The following is a 20,150-nucleotide window of genomic DNA, read 5'->3' as shown; positions in this document are numbered from 1 at the left end:
CTCAAATCTGGATAATTTACCTACTACATTTAAAGGAATCAGATCATTCACCTCTGCATGTAGCTCATTTAGCCTACAGTGTGTATGTGTGTGTGTGTGTGTGTGTGTGTGTGCGCGCGCTCTCGCGCGTGCGCTACCATTACAATCTAGGGGCACCTTATATGATGGCAGAGTTGTCAAGAGCTCTCAAAGTCTTATTCATTGCTTCCATGACAGGGCTTCTCAAAGTCTGTTCCAGAAACTGCTCTCCCAAGACATTCTCAGGGAATCATACGTTAAAAACTATTATAACAATTATTTTTATATTTATACTAACATACCCTCTTTTTCATTCTTTCAAGAATAAAAAACAATGCCATTTTCTAGATACTATATGTCATGTTAAAATATTTTATAAATAACAAGTAATGAACTGATTACTATCATTTTACTTTCATTTCTCTTTTTGTTTGTTTCTGGTTTTGTGTCATGCCCAGCAATGCTCAACTCTTACATCTCTGTCTGTGCTAAGGGATCACTGCAGCTAGTGTTAAACAGATCCTATGTGATGCCAGAGATTGAACCTGGGTAGGCTGCATGCAAGTCAAGCATTCCCGCCCCTATTCCTTTTTTTTTTTGTCTTTTGTCTTTGTAAGTGTGCAGAAAAGGGGCACTGGTGCTCTCATTAACAGTGCTTGTGGATCAAACCCAGGGCTACATGCATGAAAGGCTTATGGTTTAGCACTCGAAACAACCCTGGCTATTGTCACTCTTAAAGCATATTCATAAATAATTTTTAAAGAATAATCTTTTCTTGGGCTGGAGTGTTATTACAGTGGGTAGGGCACTTGCCTTGCACAGGGCTGACCTTGGCATAATCCCAGGTGTTCCATATGGTCTCCCAATTCCCATCAGGAATTATCCCTAAGCACAGAGTCAGGAGTAAGCCCTGAAACCGCTAGGTGTGCACCACCAATAAAAAAACAACCTTTACCTCCAAATCTTTATTGAAAAGTAAAACAGCAGAGATTCCTTCATCCATGCTTCCTGTCTTCATGTCGCAGTTATCCTATCTCCAAGTCTGCCTAAGCCTGACCAAATATCCAGTTACATAATAAGTTGACAGAAATTTTTCTGTCACTAATGTTAACCTGTGACCTACGCTTAGGTTTGCAACCTTTGCCAGTTGCTTAAATTTTATGGACAGCTTTCGTTGTACATATTTTCCTTTCCATGGAGATGGGTTCAATAAATAAAAAATTATATAAACATTATCACAGGTACCGCTGATAAGGTCTGGTAGAATAACACGACAGTCCTAGATACTTAAATCTGGACAAATAATAATATTAGTTTTTTTGACCAATCATCTCAGTCCATACAATTAGGGAAGCCATGATCGAAAGTCCCTTCACTTGTATTTTTAATGTCTCTCTCTTTTGGTCTTCAGGGTATTTTTTCAGGGAAAAAGAGCTTGACCAAGACTGATGTCATACTGATCTATGGAGCTGTGGCCCTCCATGCTCCCAGAAGCCAACTCCTTGCCAAGCTTAATCAAGACATCGTATCCCAAGTCTTGCTTCTTTATGGTCAGTGTAGTCAGGTAATGGCCAATGTAGGACCGCTTCCATTTCTAGACTGGGGTCTCCAAACTTCAAAGGGTTTCAGCTCTTAAGAATCTTCAATGTTCAAAGGATACAACTGAAGGAAAAATATGGGCTGATGTATTTGGAAAATAAGAATATAAAATTCTATTTTGAAATCGGATCAGATGATTGATTTCTTTTCTGAGGCCTTTTGTAGTTCATGTCCTGCCAGTCTCTCAATGCCATCCCAGATCAATTGTTCCCTGAGTAGCCTCATCTGCTTTTGGACTTAAAATACTACAACAGGGCAGCTGGCTATTATTTCTCTATAACAATCTCTAAAATATTATTAATGGCAGGTGTTTAATATTTTATATGGTAATATTGACCAACCCCTAAAACAGTACCTCATAAGCAGCACAGAAAGTTCTACATATGTAAACTTTAAACCATAAAACATATCATTTATCCATCTTCTCAATTCACCTCAGAATTTACTATCTCTTTTCATCCACATTCATCCCAGCCACTCTAAAGGCCTTTGATGCACCTCAAATATGCCTAGAATATTCTAGAATATTCCTGCCCTGGGGTAATGGAACTGAGTTAGAATTCATTCGATCATCCCTCTACCTATAGCATTTTGTGTAACTGTTTATAACTGTCTTACATATTTGTCAATTTAGCCATTTTTATAGCTAGTACCAAGTTAGCTACCTCAGACATACTTGGAAGTCAAACAAACTATGGCTTGCCAGTTACCTTTCCACAGTCAATTTTGAAGAGCTTTCATCAATGACATGTACACCTGGTCCTCCATTATGTTTTCAGCACCGTCATATTGGGGATTATATTCTATGCTTCCTTATATTCTCTACTGTGCTCTTCACAATCCAACTGACTCATAGAATTGTACTCTTGACACTTTTCATGTGTCTATGCAAAAAGAATGAACTCATGAAGAGCTCGTGCCATCACAGTTATAAGTCTATGTTATGCTAATTGAAATGAGTAGAGGGGAAAAAGACAAACTCCAGATGATTTCACTCAAATGAAGAGCAGAAAGAAACAAAACAGGGGATCTGACAATCCCTAAAGGAAAGCCCTAAGATAAAGTCAATAAAACTGTGATCTTGGGGTACTAAGTGGGAAGGACGGGCCTTGGGATTCTGGTGGAAGAATCTCAGCACTCTAGTGTGGGGCATGGTGAAGCAGTACTGCAACTATAAAATAATAGTATTGATCTAGTAAATCTAAGCTAGTGAAAGAGTCTAAGGCAATGGAATACATTCCTCAATTGCATATCTAATAAATCACAGTGTTCCTGGTTGTTTCATGAACTCTTATATTTTTATTTATTTATTTGGGGGAGAATTGTAGGAAGTAGTGGGCCACACCCTGGAGTGCTCAGGCTACTCCTGTTTTGCTACTCAAGGCACATTCCTGTGGTGCTGGGGATCGAACCAGGATCAGTTGCAAACAAGACAAGTAATAATCCCATATTCTCTCTAAGGACCCATGGAATCTGAATTCTTTTTCTATCTTTTTTTTGAAGGGAGGAGATACCCAGTGGTGCTTGATGCTCACTCCTCATTTTGTGCTCAGAGATCACTCCTATCAGTGCTCAGAGATCATTCCTACTGTAATACATCCTATGTGCAAAATGGTTCAAGGAAAACCACAGGGGTTAGGGGGAAAGTGGGATTAGAACATAACACTCCAAAAACTCCAGCAGAAACATATTTAAAAGAGGAAGCTAATTTTTAAAAGCAACTGTTATAAAAATAAAACATACATGCTACAAATATTTATGACACATTTTCTTTAAAGACATTCGAGTCAGTTATGAAATTGTTATGAAGGATGGTGGATATCTGAAATCCAGTGGAGATCATTTTGCTTGTTTGTCTGTCTAATTTTATTTTGGGCACCATGGCTTACAATATTACAGACAGTAGGATTTCATGCGTGAAACACTCCAGCACCAGACCACACCTTCGACAACTGTCTGCTTTCCTCCACAGAAAGCCCCACACTTCCTCCAGTCCTATTTCACCCTTTTACCTCCCCCTACTGCGGTAAACTTCCTACAAAAAACCCACTATCTTTATGTTACCTTTGGGCATTTGTTATTTCCTTGCTATGTCTTTTCTTTTTATATATCCAGTGAAGCGGGTAGGGCATTTGCCTTGCACGCAACCAACCCAGGTTCGATTCCTCCACCCCTCTCAGAGAGCCCAGCAAGCTACCAAGAGTATCCCGCCCGCACCACAGAGCCTGGCAAGCTACCCATGGCGTATTTGATATGCCAAAAACAGTAACAACAAGTCTAACAATGGAGACGTTACTGGTGCCTGCTCAAGCAAATCGATGAGCAAAGAGATGACAGTGATACAGTGATATAGTGATATCCAGTGAAGAGAGGTTTTTTTTCTTAATTGAAACATAATTAACCATTAAGTTGTTCTATATAGCCATTTTAACTAGGTGAGGATGTTACAGTAGAGAATTTTAATACCAGATTTGGATGAGAGTGATCCACATCCCACAGTAAACTGAAGTAGATAGCAGATGACTGGGATGTTTGTGTGTACATGTACTTTGAGTATCTTTTTTTGTTCCTTTCAGCTAGTATATCTTAGTGCTCATGCAGACTCTTGAAAATTTTCAACACAAGCATTATAGGAGAACTAACTTAACACTCAGTTCCAAAGTCAACTACCAAATTAACTTCCATTGCACAACTCTTCTTAATTGTTCTTTCTCCCAAGAGTCTCTTCTTAGAACCTCTTTTCCTTTCCATGTTCTGGTAGATCCCCTTTAAAGTGATTTCAAAATCTGAAAACTCAATGTCTTTGTGTTTGTATGCCACATTGTGTAGCTTAGTCATGACTCAACTGGTGGGGATCAATCTTCCAAAGCACAAGGTCTCACGTTAAAAATGGGAGAGGAAGTGAACAGTCCTCAGTCCACGGCAAGAATGGAAATCCTGCTTCCCTGATGTCCTTTCCATTTGATGGGTTCTTCGGAGTGAAAAAAGTTACTAACTGCTGTTTTATTCTGCTTTTGCCTTTGATCTTTTAGGTTCTGGGCATGTCTGTGATAAACAAGGTATATATACATTTATATATATATTTATGTGTATATATTTAATACAAATTATGATTCCCCTGGATATACATTAGGTGTAAATGTCCTTCCTAGAAAATGTGCTGAGTGAAATGATTCAGAAAGAGAAGGACTGGCACAGAATGATTACACTCATTTGTGGGATATAAAAAGCACAGTATGAGCTTATTATCCAAGGACACGTAGTAATATGGGCCAGAAGAACTGACCCATGGTTGGTAGCTTGCCACAAGTTGTGGGGAGAGGACAGTTAGGATAGAAATGGGACCATTATGAAAATGATAGTTGAAAATGATCGCTCTGGATAAGGACTGAATGCTGAAAGGAGGAAAAGGAATATACATGATAACCTTTCGGTATCTTTTTGCTAAACCATAATGCCAAAAAGAAGAGAGGGAGAGAAAGGAGAGAGAAAGAGAGAGAGAGAGAGAGAGAGAGAAACAGAGACAGAGACAGAGACAGAAGAAAAGTGCTTGCTATAGAGGCAGACTTGGGGTGAGGGGATTGGGGGTTGGAATGAGGGAAATGGGGAACTTGGTAGTGGTAAATGCACCCTGGTGAAGGGATGGATGTTGAAACATTGCCTAACCAAAACCCAAACATGAATAACCTTGTGACTATGTATCTCATGGTGATTTAACTATAAAAAATAAAATAAAATTTAAATTTAAAATATTTTAGGTGTAGATGTCCTCCTGGCTCAATTCCAGAGGAAAAGTTCCCAATATATAACAAATTAATGCATTTTTGAAGCAATTCTTGGCATAATATAAGGCAAATCTGGGAGCTATTTTTAGTTAAGGTGGTTTGGAAATTGGGTTATAAACCACCGCAGTGTTTTTAAAACGTTGGGTGTAATCCACTAGTAGAACATGAAATCAATTTAATAGAGCTTATACATCATGAATAGGAAAGTTACTTTTGTAATGAAATAAAAGATAAATTGACAATACATAGTATTCAGCAAGTAAATGTCATTAAAATTTTATTTCAATTATATGTGTGTGTACGCACATCTCTAGAGGCTTCCTGAAATTTTAAACTGCTTTCTATCTATGGTTTATGGTCGAAAAAAGTTTGAAAACCACACCATAAGGAAGACAGGATACAGGACAAAGGAGGTTGACTTTCCTTCTCCTGAAACTTAGGTCCTTGTTGACATGACACGCAAAGTAGATTCTCAGCTCCTTTTGGGATGCATATTTCAACTTTAGTGAAATATTTACAAAGGTAGATATGAAGGCCCGGGCTTGCATCATGAATCATTTTGCTTTAGGACATGGATCTGCAGATGAGTTTCACACGAAGTATCACGGAGATTGGCATTGCTGTCCAAGATGCTGAGGACCAGACATTCAAGTTTTCCTACAAGGAGGTGTTACTCAGTTACATGCTGGTGAGTATGCTAAGAGGCTGTGGCAAGACCGGATGAAGTTCATTTCAAGAGTTCAACACGGTCCTTTTTGGAAATGGGATAATCTACCTGCCCTGGCCAACAGATCGATGCCCTTTTTCTGACCAAGGTCATACCACTGTTTGATGAGATGGTGACCTCACCTCCCCGAAGTTCCCTGTTTCACCTACATGTCTGTGTTGCAGGACTTCGTCAGGGACGAGCCCTTGGATTCCTTAGCTACTCCCGTTCGATGGAAAGCCTTAATTGCCCTCCGATACCTCAGGTAGGGTATTGTTTGTTGGTCTCATTAAGAAAATATTTCCTTCCCCACATCCTCCTTATGGTAACTGATTTATCCATTGGGGTAAATGCAGCTTCCCCAAATGAACACTGCATCAACATGTTACTGCAAAGAGGGACTTTCTCTCTTTCCAGAGTTACAGAAATTAACAGACTGATCGTTGATGAGTCACTAAGGAGCTACTTCAAGAAATCACCTATCTTGCTCTAGGAGGAATGAGATTTTTGTGCAACAAAAAATATTCTTTCTAGGTCTTAGCCTGTAGACAAATTTTAATCTTCCCATTAAAAACTTATAAAAGCCATAATCACATTTCCCTTGGTTAGACACAATAAACTTGAAGGAAATAGTTTTAAGCAAATTTTAAGCTAATATTTTCCCCTTGAAGAAAAAGAGATAAAAACCAATAGTTAAAACTTGGAAAATACAGAAAGACAGTTTTTAAAAATAAATTTTCCTCTTCCTATCCCTTATGTTTTGGTATATTTCTTTCAAGTTATTGCTTCTAGTTCTCCATTTTAATTGCAGGATTAAGTTTCTTCTCTTCACATGGTTTTTATCTGGCTTTTTTTTTACTCCTTCTATGTAGTCCCATGTTATTAAAAATTCTTCAGAAAAGTGTTTGGGTTTTCTCTTTTTTTGTACTTTGTAGAAAAATGCACATAACATAAACTGCAATATCTTTGGCCAGAGTACTGGGGTTAAGGTGGTTGCCTTGTATGCTGCTGACCCAGGTTCAATCCCTGAAACTGCATATGGTCCCCTGAGCACTGCTAAGATTGATCCCTGAGCACAAAGCTCTGGGTACTGCTGGGTGTGGCCCAAAAGACAAACAAATGAAAAAGTACCATTGTAGCTATTCTTAAGTGCTGGTTAGATTATGTTAATACATTCATATTGTTATATAACCAATCTGCAGACATTTGTACACCTTGCAAAATTAAAACTCTATGCCATAGAATAATGTTCTATTTCTCCGCTCCACCATCTTAACAACAGCTATCCCATTCTCTAGCTCTATAAATTTTATAGGTTAGCTACTCTGTGCGTAAAGTGTAATTATGCTATGTCTTTTTGTGACTTGTTTCACTTAGGAAAGCATTCTTAAGGTTCACCAATACTATAATGTGTGTCATAATTGCATTTATTACTAACACTGAAAAAATATTCCATTTTGTCTTATACTAAACTTTATTCATCCATTCATCCATCAAAAATGGACAAGGTTGTAAATAATGGTAAATAATGCTGCTTCCACTCCTGTCACCACCTTCCTTCAACATTCTGGCATGTTAGAAAGATGAAACTGGCTGACAGGTGTGTTTTACAGTCTTCAGGAACCCTACTGTGTGTGTGTGTACTCTATCATAATACTCTTCCCTCCACATATTTCTCATTTCAGCACACTGAAACCGACATTGTCACTAAATGACCAACTTAATGTTCTTGAAGAGAATATCCGGAGACTGCTGCCCCTTCCACCTCTTGAAAAACTGATAGATGATGGTCAGACAGACCAAGACAAGGAGCACATTAAAGTATGCAGGGGTGAGGCTGGAGTAGAACGAACTATTCCAGAGGGACTTGACTCTCTCCACTCGGTTGAGACTCACACTCACCTCTGGTTTCAGTTTCTCTACCATCGATCCATGGACGCCCTAGGAAAGCTGATTAAAACCATGATATGGGAAAATGAGAAAGGAGAAGAGTGTGAAGAAATGTTTAATGTTAGTAGAGTTCCATGGACATAGATTCCCACATTCTCTAATCTGTACCCCAAAGAACCCCTACTTCATTCTCTTCATGGGGAGACCCCATCTGACCCGCCTTCCCCATCATTGCAGCTAGTCCTTCTTAAACATGCTGGTGGAAAGGGAGTACCCTCCCACCTGAATAAAAGTCAGTATTTATTGAGAATGGTCCCAGCAAGAATGAGAGAATGAGAATGAATAAGTAAACACTAAGGAAAGGACCTTTGTTCTTTGACTTAATAGCTTCTCCGAATGTGGCTTGTTTCAAACAAAGAATGGGAAAGAGAAAGAGCCTTCCAGATAGCTGCAATGGTGTTGACAGATAACGTCAAGGTAAGGGATCATCATCATCATCATCATCATCCTGTTGATCGTCGAATTTCTCGAGCGGTCTCAGTAACGTCTCCATTCATCCCAGTCCTGAGATTTTAGAAGCCTCTCTTTACTCGTCCTTCCCAATGGTGCCACATTGGAGGCTCTTTCAGGTAAGGGATACCCTACAACAAATGAATTACAATGTTTAATAACAACAAGGAATTCTTGTTGAAGCCTCTGGATTCCAAAACTCCTATGCGAAGGATTTCTGATTCGGTATAAGGTGTTTTCTAGAGACACACTTGGGTGATGACTCTCTCCCACCTCGAAATACAACAACCACCCTGGAATTCAGCCAATGGTCTTTGCTTCTTTCCTTTCCCACTGTCCTTAAAAAAGTTCAAGGTTCCAGTTAATCCTAAGGACCTATGGGTCCTTATACAAAGGACTTAATATCCAGTGTTGGGAATACGTTGGGATGTCACCCCTTACCCATCCTGAGGTTTGTCCTGCAGGCACCACAGAAATTTAAAATCGCCTCAATCCTTGGAGTCCTGGTTCCTCACTCCTGCGACACCCTATCTACCATCCGTCAGGCAGCCACCAGCTCCACTATTGGTCTGTTCAAAATAAAAGGTGAGGGAAAGATGGGAAACCCGTTACTTTCTTTTGTTTCCTGTTTTTTCCTCTGTATACATTTGTCTGTCTTTCTGACATTCTCTCTCTCTCTCTCTCTCTCTCTCTCTCTTTCTCTCTCTCTCTCTCTCTCTCTCTCTCTCCCCCTCTCCTCCCTACCCCATCTCTCCCCCAGTCTCCCATTTCTGAGTTCAGATATTTTTAAATTGTAAAAAAAGTGTCTCTCCAAAACAAGTTAACATTTTCCTCAGTATTTGTTTTATGTTGTTTAAAAATAGAGGTAATAACACCAAAGTGTCATAAAAATAGATAAAACAATTTAAGGGGTTCCAATTAAATTGTTAGCCAGTTGAGCATATTAGCAAATCCTTCCTCAGTTACATGGAGTAAATTGAAGTAAATTGCATGATGACTATGGAGCTAAGTGACAGCAAAGTTACCTTATCTTACAGAGATAACTTTGTGAATAAATACTTGTCCTGATTGTTTCCTTTGTAGTTGTGTTTTGTTAGGGAGCTATACCCCGGGGTCCTCAGAGACCACATGGTGCTCAGAGGTCACTTCTAAAGTTGATGGGGGGCCACACTCTACTGGAGATCAAACCCACAGCTCCTTGAATTCCAGCCCCCTGAATCACCTCCCTGGCACAGTTTTTCCGGCTTGTGTAGCAGGGCCTCTGGCTACACCTGAGTACATGTGAAACGAACTGACAGTGTCTGTAAATAGAAAGAATTTTACTATCTCGATCTCTGGTTGAAATCTGTTAATAGGGCTTCCTTTCTAGGTGAAATCAATATGTGCTTCAGTGAGGCCAGTCCTGCCTTTTACATGTTCCGCTAGCCACAGGTCACACGGAGACACTGTGTCTCTGTTTAGCTCTATATTGTACCGTTTTGTGTCTATATTCAGCTCTTCATTCTGTCAAGTACTTAGAAAATAGTTATTGATTGCCTTTACAGGCATCAAGCTCTGTGATGACACTTGGGTCACGGAAACATTACAATTCACAGATAGACATAAGAAAAATATGTTGCCATGTGATTTCACTCATACGTTGCAAATAGAGATCCCAAACAAATCCATGAACTAAATAAAGCAAAAATAAGCTAAAAGCTTATTGAACAGTATGACCAATAAGTGGTTACCAGAAGGAAAGAGGGAAGTGGGTACATCATAAAGTCAGATAAAAGGAGTCGATTGTATGATGAAAAATACAAATAGACTTTTAATATTGAGCTTAATGTGAATTGTACACATTTTAATTTTTATTGGTACATGTCTGAAACTTGTATAGTCTTAAAATGCCATCTTCTTCATTAAGAAAGAAATTTGTTAATTATTTTTATTTACTGTAGTTTAGATAGTTACAATAGCATTAAAGTTTAAGGTATTAATATACAAAATTACTATACCACTACCAAAGCAGTCTGGCTGGAATGATAGCACAGCAGGTAGGGAGTTTGCCTTGCACGAGGCCAACTTGGGTTCCATTCTTCCGTCCATCTCAGAGAGCCCAGCAAGCTACCAAGAGTATTCAATATGCCAAAAACAGTAACAACAAGACTCACAATGGAGACATTACTGGTGCCCGCTCAAGCAAATCGATGAACAACGGGAGGAGAGTGACACAGTGCTACAGTACTACCAAAGCAGTCAACTATCACCCAGAATTATTCTTACATCTCTTCTAATCTGGTCTTCTTTCCCTTCTTCTCCCCCCACTGGTAATTTATTTTGCATTCCAGTGCCCAGATATTGTCATTGTTAAATACTGTCTATTCTCTTGTTTTGACTTTCTATATTTCACAAATAGGTGAAATTGTTGGTATTTGTCCTCCTTCTAAACTCTTTTACTTAACATGATACCCTCCAAATCCACCTACATTGAAGCCAGTACATAACTTCATATTTTCTTATATCTGCATAGTATTCCAGTGTGTATATATACCACAACTACTTGATTCATTCAACCACATTGGACATTTGGGTTGTTTCCATAAACTGGCTATTGAACTATTGTACTAACCATCACAATTAACATAGTGTGTATATATCATTTCAAATTAGAGGGGGTGGTGGGGGTTGAGGGTAAGGGCCAAAAAATGGTACCTTTGGGTCAGAGGGGAGTTCTTAATTTATTTTTGAGAAATATACAATCTGATTTCCATAGCAGTTGAACCAGGAAGAAATAGAAAAGAACACCAGGAAATAAAACCATCTTCCATGTTTATGGATTGGAAGCATAAACATTGTCAAGATGACTTTATACCCAAGGAAATATACAGATTTAATGCAATTTCCATTAAAATTTCAATGCAATAACATACTTCAAGAATTTGGAACAAAATATTAAAATTTGTATTGAAACATAAAACTTCCCAAATAGCCAAAGCAATACTCAGAGAGAAAAATAAGAATGGGAATTATTGCTTTTCCTGACTTTAAACTATAGTGATCAAAAAAAAAAAAACTGTGAGGCTGGAGCAATAGCACAACAGGTAGGGCTTTTGCCTTGCACACGGCCAACCCAGGTTCGATTCCCAGCATTCCATATGGTCCCCCAAGCACCACCAGGAGTCATTCCTGAAGTGCAGAACCAGGAGTAACCCCTGAGCATCGCTGGGTGTGACCCAAAAAAAGGTCCCCTCAAAAAAACTGCAGTATGAAATACAGACTCATAGACAAATGGAACAGAATTGAGAATCTTGAGATAAACACTGAGATTTTTGGACAGTTAATATATGATCAAAGGAGCTTAATACATAAACTGGAGCAAGAAAATGTATCTTCAGCAAATGGTATTGGAGAAGCTGAATAGTCATGTGTGATCAAACAAAACTGGAACTGTATCTCATGCCATTCACAAAAGTTTACTCAAAGTGACTTAAAGCTCTCAAGATGAGATCAGAATCTATAAAACACATTGAAGAAAATATAGTAGCACTCTCCAAGAAATGGGCCACAGAGGCTTCTTAAACTATTTGATTCCATAAGCAAAGAAAACAAATATGCACAAAGATGCACTGTGGCACTGTTATAGCACTGTTGTCCCATTGTTCATCGATTTGCTCAAGCAGGCACCAGTAATATCTCCATTGTGAGACTTGTTACTGTTTTTGGCATATCAAATATGTCATGAGTAGCTTGTCAGGCTCTGCCATGCGGGGGCTATACTCTCAGTAGCTTGCCAGGGTCTTTGAGAGGGATGGAGGAATCGTACCCAGGTCAGCTGTGTGCAAGGCAAAGGCCTTACTCACTATGCTATCGCTCTAGTCCATGCACAAAGATCACTGTCTCACTGTATCACTGTGATCCCATTGTCCATCGATTTACTCTAGCAGGCACCAGTAATGTCTCTAATCCTCCTAGCCCTGAGATTTTAGCAACCTCTCCTTACTTGTCTTTCCCAACGATTGGAGGCTCTTTCAGGGTCAGGGGAATGAGACTTATCATTATTGGTTTTGGTATATTGAATACACCAGGGGTAGCTTGCCAGGCTCTGCCATGCGGGCTGGATACTCTCAGTAGATTGCCGAGCTCTCTGAGAAGTATAGTTGCCTGCACAAAGATACTACAGCAAATTAAAGTCCTGGACAGATAGGACAGCTGGTAAGGTGCTTGCCTTGCACACAGCTCACCAACATTGTATATGGTCCTCCAAACCCCATCTAAACCCAAAGCCAGAGGTAAATCCTGAGCACAGTTGGGTGTTCAGGCCCAAAAACAAAACAAATATACAAATTTTAATTTTTTTGCATGGAAAAAGAGACTTGAGTTAAAATAAAGAATCTCTCCTGATTGAGATAAAATATTTGTACACAACGCATTAGATAAAGGACTAATATCCAGAATTCATGTGCTAGGGAAAATTAATTCATTAGAAACACATGCTTTTACCAAGCCAGTAAAAAATTGAATTAAGTTAGAACAAAGGAATTGTTCTACTAAGAGAGTGAATGTGCCAAAAGGAAACCTCATAGAAAGAAATTTAAATTCTACTATTATTTTATGCAGCCTTCCTTCAGCCTAGTCACTTACCCTGAAAGGAAAATTTGAGGTACTCAGTTACTCTTTGTTAAAAAGACATCTCCAAGGTTTATTATTAATTTGACTCTTTTGTAATTGATTAAATACTTATAAGCATGAATATTAAATACCAACTACATACAAATAATTAGTTTGATACTGTTACTTGTTTGCATCACTTTTATTGCTCATATATTTTATTAATATACAATCAACATATAGCATATTATGTTTAGGAATACAACATAATAATTTAATATTTTTACATACTGTGAAATAATTACAGTGAATCATAGTGTTCTCCCCACAACCCATTCCCTTTTAAAATGAGTTTTGTTGACGTCCTTCACCACACATAGTTGCAATTCTTGTGATAAAGTTTATAACATCTCCTTTCCAATTGTCAAATATATCTATGCTATTAACTACAGTCATGTGACAGCCCCATTACTTCATCATCTTATAACTGTAGTTTGTTCCCTTTGATCCTCTTTTTTTTTTAATTTTTTATTGAATCACTATGTGAAAAGTTACAAAGCTTTCAGGCTTAAGTCTCAGTCACACAATGGTCAAACACCCATCCCTTCACCAATGCACATGTTCCACCACCAGAACCCCAACATATCTCCCATCCCACCCCCACCCCCCACCTGTGTGGCTGATGATTTTCACTTTACTTTCTCTTTGCTTTGATTACTTTCAGTATTTCAACAGAAAATTCACTATTATTATTTGGAATTTTCCCCCAACAATCAGACCTGCCGAAAAAGAATCATGTGATATTTTGTTTTCCCTTGCTGGGAATGGAGAGAATATGGGGCTTTGGATTTCTGGCATTTTAGTAATTAAGTCCAGAGAAATTTCTGCCAGAAGTCGCATCATTGCAACCTCTGTTTAGTGGGCCTTATAAGATGGCAGTCACCACACAGCTGCTGGGGAAAGGAAAGGCCGAGAGAGAAAAATCTTTCCCCTTCCGGGGCTGTATGGGGCCATAGCTTAGTTCACAGACTAGAGAGAGGCATTTCTGCAAGAAGCCGCTGGGTGCAGAAAGTAGTTGGCCTTCGGGATCATGGGTGTTTAGGAATGGAGAGGCCTGTCCTGTGCAGCCGCTCGGGATCACATCTGGTCGGAGAGCGACGCTTTGATCCTCTTTACACTTTTTTCCCTCCTCCTACTCTGTCCTCACTTTTGAAGGTACCCATCTGTTCACTGTATACCTAAGCTTAGAGCTTCCATTTATAAATCGACAACAATCATACCAGTTGCTGATGCAAGCTTTCCATTACAAGAATCATTTTTCCATTTATGCCAATAGTACTCACTGTGGAACTAATTGCAACGGAAAGAGGAGTAAGTAGAGGAGTAAGAGCCTGAATGTTGATGCCAGTTTAATGACCCTCCTCTAGGCTGAAGAATGCAGAGGAGTGGAGTGAAGAGTGAGTGGCAAGAAGGACTTTCATAGTTCAAATTTTAGGTCTCTCTTCCTATTTATCTCATGACTATGTTTAAATAACTTCACATGTGACTGTAAAAAAACTATAGCATGCCGAGGGATGCGTGCACTCGCAGGCTTTCCGGGCGGCTCTGTCTCACTGCCCGCATTCGGTGCTCTGGAACCGCTGTGTATGGGCTGACCAGGACGGCAGTTGGCCGAGAGCAGGCAAAGGAAGAACGAGGACCAAGCTGCAAGCTGGTTGCTGACTAGTTACCGTTTATTCAATCTTCCATCTTTCTCATCTCCCACACTCCCAGCTCCGTCCTCTCTGGATCTGCTGTTGTCTCTCTCTCTTCTCTAGTCTCTCCCTCCTACTTGTCTCTCCCACCTTGCCCTCTAGGCTACCCCCAGCCAGGTAGCAAAATCAACATAAGAAAGCCCTTCCTGAGGGCAGGGCATTCCAAAACCCTTCCAGACTCTTAAGGTTTTTTTTCCTTTCCTTAGTCCAAACACTTATTAACATCTTAATATTAGTTATTATTGTATGGACATAGCAAGAGATACACTGAGGCTTGCAAGGCAGCTCTCCTGGCAACATCTTGCCACAGGCTCAGACCACAGCACTCAGGCCAGATTAATCATTCCTCACCCTAGCAGGGCCCAAATCTAGTTATCACTGTTTGGATCATGGCAACATTTGTCCATGATCAAGCTCTTAACTTATAGTTAAGCATTAGGCACTTTGGCCAGACTCATCTCGATGCCAGGGTAGCACACAACTCACCTCTTGCCCTGGGTCCGTCTCATCCCTTGTCAGGACCCTGCTTTTGCGGGTGCTAGGAAGTAAGGGCAGCTGAGGCTTAGGTCCAGAGAACAGATGCCCAGGAGGAAAATATCATGTAGAGTCAAATGACTCCCAGGTTACAAAAGCATAACATTTGCTAAGTCTTCCTGTGTCCATACAAAAAGGACATTGCTCTGAATAAGCTATGCAAAGGACTCAAGGAGAAGAGAAAAACATTATTTACAAGTCAACAGAACACTAAGAAAGAAGCTACAAATAAACAAAGAGGAATAGGAGCACTGTAATGGGAGTAACCCAATAAACTTAAACTACCTGAGGCTATGTTATCCTACATGTGACTACCTGAGTTTCTTCATCCACAAAATAGGTACAATAATAGAGGTACAATAATACAAAATAAGATCATCGCCTGCTAAGTATTTAGCATAAATCAGGCAGGTAGAAACTACTCACTATGTGTTTTCTTGTATCCCGTTAGACAACCTTTAGACTGTATAAATCAGGTGGCAACCAGCCTTTGCAACCATTCATAAATTTTTTTCACTCTTGCATGTTTACCTTTGTGGATTTTAGGCATTTGCATGGACGTGGAATGGCTGCAGACTTTGCAGGATGGGCTGGAAAATGATGACGCTCAGGTCCATATGAAGATTTCTTCTAAAATAGCGAAGGTAAAAGATTCAGAGGCCTGGCCAAGGTATATAAAGCATCTGAGTTGATCTCCAAAAGGGGGGAAGTTGCACACACCTCACTGTGAAGGGGCCAACCAAGCTAGCCTTTCAAGCCAAATCCTTTCAGTCACTAATTCTTGCTATGTGTGGCCAGCCAACGTTTGCTCCCAATCATTTCTGGGGAAACCTGGTGAACTAATAGCTTTCTATGGGCTGAGGGATGTAGAGGAATGGAGTGGAAAAATAGTGAAAAGAAGGGCTTTCATGGATCAGCCCCGGAGATATCCCTGTGGCATCCATTCACTTGGCCCCATCCTCAGGACTGTCGCTGAGCCCCAGAAGGGACAGTGGAGGTACAGTGGCTTTGCTGAGGACCCCCCCCCCCAAGCTAAGCAGACATCACAGGATCCTCTGGTGTGCAGACTGGCCTCGAGTGCTTTCTGCTGCTTAAAGTTTTCTCTCCTCACTTTCAAAAATATTCTTAAACTACCTAACTATAACTTTGTCCTTTTTCACAATTCTTCTCACACTCTCCCCACCTCCTGTCCAAGCTTCACTGCCGTCCACTTTGAGGGCATCCAAAGAGTCAATTAAACAATCATCATGTCAGGCATAAGTTACCGAGAGAAATTAATTCCCATATGAAACAAGGGACGAAGAGAGGGTTGAGTCCCTAAAGAAGGCAAATACAAAAAAAAAAAAAAGTTAATCATAAAAACACATGGAAAAGAACAATCCAGATGAAAAAAAGTAACAGTACAATGACCCTGAGATGAAAGAGGTGGAACCTTAAGACTTTGTTTTGCACCTACCTTTTACTCTATCTAAAATCAAGAGCTAGGAGAGGGTACTAAGCAGAACAGCAGGACTACTATGTAGTTGTACATGTTACAAAATACACAAAGGCATTGTCCTCTGAAATAGCATCATTTCTAACAGTGGCAGATATATGTCTATATCATGGCAGTTTGCCATACGTAAAACATCCAGTAGAATCAGGTGAAGTGAACTATTTCAGGGACAGGAAGCCTTTTCTTAATTTTCCAAAGTTATTTATGAACTTTAGTCGTGGTTCTGCAAAGAATCAATTCTATAAGACACATTTATGGAGGTTCCTCTGTTCTGTGTTTAGACTAGAAAATAGACTGAATGAAAGTAAGTAAAATCTGGTGAAACTGAAAATCCTGGTGCAAGTTAGGTGTCTTAGATTAAGGTTACATAGGAGAGACAGTAACAAGTGATCAGAATATGGGAGAGAAATTGATTAGAGTATAGAAAAGATATTTCAGGGGCTGGAGCGGTAGCACAGCGGGTAGGGCGTTTGCCTTGCACTCGGCTGACACGGGTTCTAATCCCAGCATCCCAAATGGTCCCCTGAGCACCTCCAGGGGTAATTCCTGAGTGAAGAGCCAGGAGTAACCCCTGTGCATCGCCGGGTGTGACCCAAAAACAAAAAAAAAAAGATATTTCAAATGATTATGTTGGTTTTTGATGTAATAGGAATTCAAAAACATTATTTTCTTTTTTCTTTTATTCCTAACCTAAGTTCTACTCCAATGTGGGGGACGACAAGAAATAGAAAATAGCCCCAGCAGCCAAATACCTCCACACCCCACAAAGAAACAAGGAAAGAGAAGAGGAGGGGAGGAGAAGAGAGGAGAAAGGAGGGGAGGGAAGGGGAGGGGAAGGGATGGGAGGGGAAGGGATGGGAGGGGAAGGGATGGGAGGGGAGGGGAGGGGAGGGGAGGGGAGCGAAACACCACATGGGTAGGGTATTAGCCTTGCATGTGACTGACCTAAGTTCTGGCTCCTATAGTCCCCCAAGCCCGCAAGGAAGGAGTGAACCCTGAGCACAGATCTGGAGTGATCTGAGTGTAGCCAACCAGAAAAATAACAGCAAAAAGGTCATGTCTATGTCCTGTCATAGTATTTTCCCCAATTCTATGGTCCAATCATGTGCTAACTGTTTGGCTTGTCCTGGATTTTGGATTTGGTTAGGTTTTGTTGAGTGAGAGGGCAAGCAGGGTGATGAACAAAAAAAGCCACACCCAGCAATGTTCAGGGCTTACTCCTGGCTCTTCACTTGGCTCTGCACTCAGGAATTACTCTTGATGGTGCTCAAGGGACCATATGAGGTGTCGGGGATCAAACATAAGTCAGCTGTGTGCAAGGAAAGAGCTCAACCCACTGTACTCTCTCTCCAATCCTAGTCCAGGGCTTTTTCATATACTAACATACCCATAATCAATATATGTCATGTGTCCAGGTATGAAATAAAGTGATTGATAACATGAGACTTTCTCGTGCATTCTCAGACTTTAAGCAGATTCATCCCACGTGAAGAAATTCAAAGTTTCCTGGAGGAAATCCTGGATGGTCTAGAGACCCTCAATCTCATGTGTTCAAGGGCCTGTGGCATATGGATGATCACTGTCCTGAAGGATCAGGGAGCCACTTTGGAGGATCAGGTGAACTGACATTTTGTCTACTGAGCAGAAATTTAACTGGTTTTTTTTTTTTTTTTGCTTTTAGGTCACACCCAGTGATGCTTAGGGGTTACTCCTGGCTCTGCACTCAGGAATTACTCCTAGCAGTGCTTGGGAGACCATATGGAATGCCGGGGATCGAACCTGAGCCAACCACGTACAAGGCAAATGCCCTACCTGCTGTACTATTGCTCTAGCCCCGAATTCTAGCATTTCTAAAATGCCAAGTCCATCACCATTTCTGGGTTCGTTCGCTGACAAACAACAAGCAAGAGCCTGCACAGTCTCGAAAACTCTATGCAGAGACCCACGCTGTGTATTAACCAGGGCAATGCTGAGTATTAGTCTCAGCCTATTTCAATGGCCACTTTTGTCTGTGATAAGAAAACATTCCTGAAAAGCCTCCTCTGACCAATGGAATAAGCTCTGAACCAAGGGCGTCTGGAGTAGGACAGTGTATTGTTAGATCTGGGTGGAAGAGAGTAATCATCTGGATGCCCTTTGGGACAGCCGCCTGGGTCTGGTGGAGTTTCTGATCACCCTGCTCTCTGCAGGCGGCAAATCCACTCACCACACACCACAAGGTTTATTTCCTCACAAGGGGGGCTGGTCATTGGGGAATTGACTAAGAGGAAAGTCCTCAATAGTTCCTCTCAATGGAAGAGTTGAACATAATGAACAGGTCTTAAATGAACAAAACTTGGTTAAGAGGTCCAAATAGAAGGGCTAAGGAGATGGCACAAAGGGCTAGAGTGTATGCTTTGGATGCAGGAGCCCCAAGCCAATGCCTTAGGATTCCCTATGCGTCTTCAGGAACAGACCCTGAGTGCTAGGAGTAGCTCCCCGAGCCACCAGATGTAGCCCTGCTTCAAAAATTGAAAAGTCTAGGCTCTCTTGTAAAGTTAGAAACACAATGCAAGAGTGGGGCCAAAAGAAACCACAGAAGGCAGGGCATTTGCCTTGCACGTGGGTGACTCAATATCCCAGCACCCCATATGCTCCCCTGAGCCTCCAGGAGTGAACTTTGGGTGCAGAACCAGAAGGAAGTCCTAAGAACAGCCAGGAAGAAAGAAAGAGAAGAGAGAGAGAGAAAGAATGAAAGAGAGAGAAGAAAGAAAGAAAGAAAGAAAGAAAGAAAGAAAGAAAGAAAGAAAGAAAGAAAGAAAGAAAGAAAGAAAGGAAGGAAGGAAGGAAGGAAGGAAGGAAGGAAGGAAGGAAGGAAGGAAGGAAGGAAGGAAGGAAGGAAGGAAGGAAGGAAGGAAGGAAGGAAGGAAGGAAGAGAAAGAAGAGAAACAGAAATAAAGAAGAGAAATAAAAGGAGAGAGAAATAAGGAAGAGAGAAAAAGAAAAGGAGAGAGAGACAGAGAGAGGTATGGAGAGAGATAGAGAGAGACAGACAGAGGCAGGGAGAGATAGAGACAGAGAGACAGAGAGAAAGAGAGAGATTCAAAGATTAATAATGAGGAAAACAGTCTCTTTTTTTGCTTTTTGGGGTCACACCTGGCTCTGCACAGGTGTTACTCCTGGCTCTGCACTCAGTAATTATCCCTGGCAGTGCTCAGGGAACCATATGGGATGCTGGGAATCGAACCCGGGTCGGTCACATGCAAAGCAAACGCCCTACCTGCTGTGCT

The 20,150-nt window shown here is 40.6% G+C and overlaps 1 protein-coding gene across 1 annotated transcript in view; it reads left to right on the top strand.

Moving 5' to 3' along the window:
* The window catches only part of MROH2B (maestro heat like repeat family member 2B), a 79,414-nt gene that overhangs the window by 43,263 nt on the left and 16,001 nt on the right, over positions 1-20,150 (top strand). Inside the window, exons 21-30 of the mRNA XM_004605583.2 lie at positions 1,430-1,582; positions 4,650-4,676; positions 5,971-6,090; positions 6,294-6,373; positions 7,794-7,929; positions 8,023-8,118; positions 8,386-8,475; positions 8,973-9,093; positions 15,933-16,030; positions 18,346-18,498. Of these exons, the coding sequence (XP_004605640.2) occupies positions 1,430-1,582; positions 4,650-4,676; positions 5,971-6,090; positions 6,294-6,373; positions 7,794-7,929; positions 8,023-8,118; positions 8,386-8,475; positions 8,973-9,093; positions 15,933-16,030; positions 18,346-18,498 (1,074 nt within the window). The remainder of the gene's footprint in view (positions 1-1,429; positions 1,583-4,649; positions 4,677-5,970; positions 6,091-6,293; positions 6,374-7,793; positions 7,930-8,022; positions 8,119-8,385; positions 8,476-8,972; positions 9,094-15,932; positions 16,031-18,345; positions 18,499-20,150) is intronic.

This window comes from Sorex araneus, chromosome 1 (assembly GCF_027595985.1).
Source record: "Sorex araneus isolate mSorAra2 chromosome 1, mSorAra2.pri, whole genome shotgun sequence".
NCBI lineage: Eukaryota > Metazoa > Chordata > Mammalia > Eulipotyphla > Soricidae > Sorex > Sorex araneus.
Note: the sequence above shows the minus strand (reverse complement) of the source record. Positions and strands in the feature narration are given on the sequence as shown.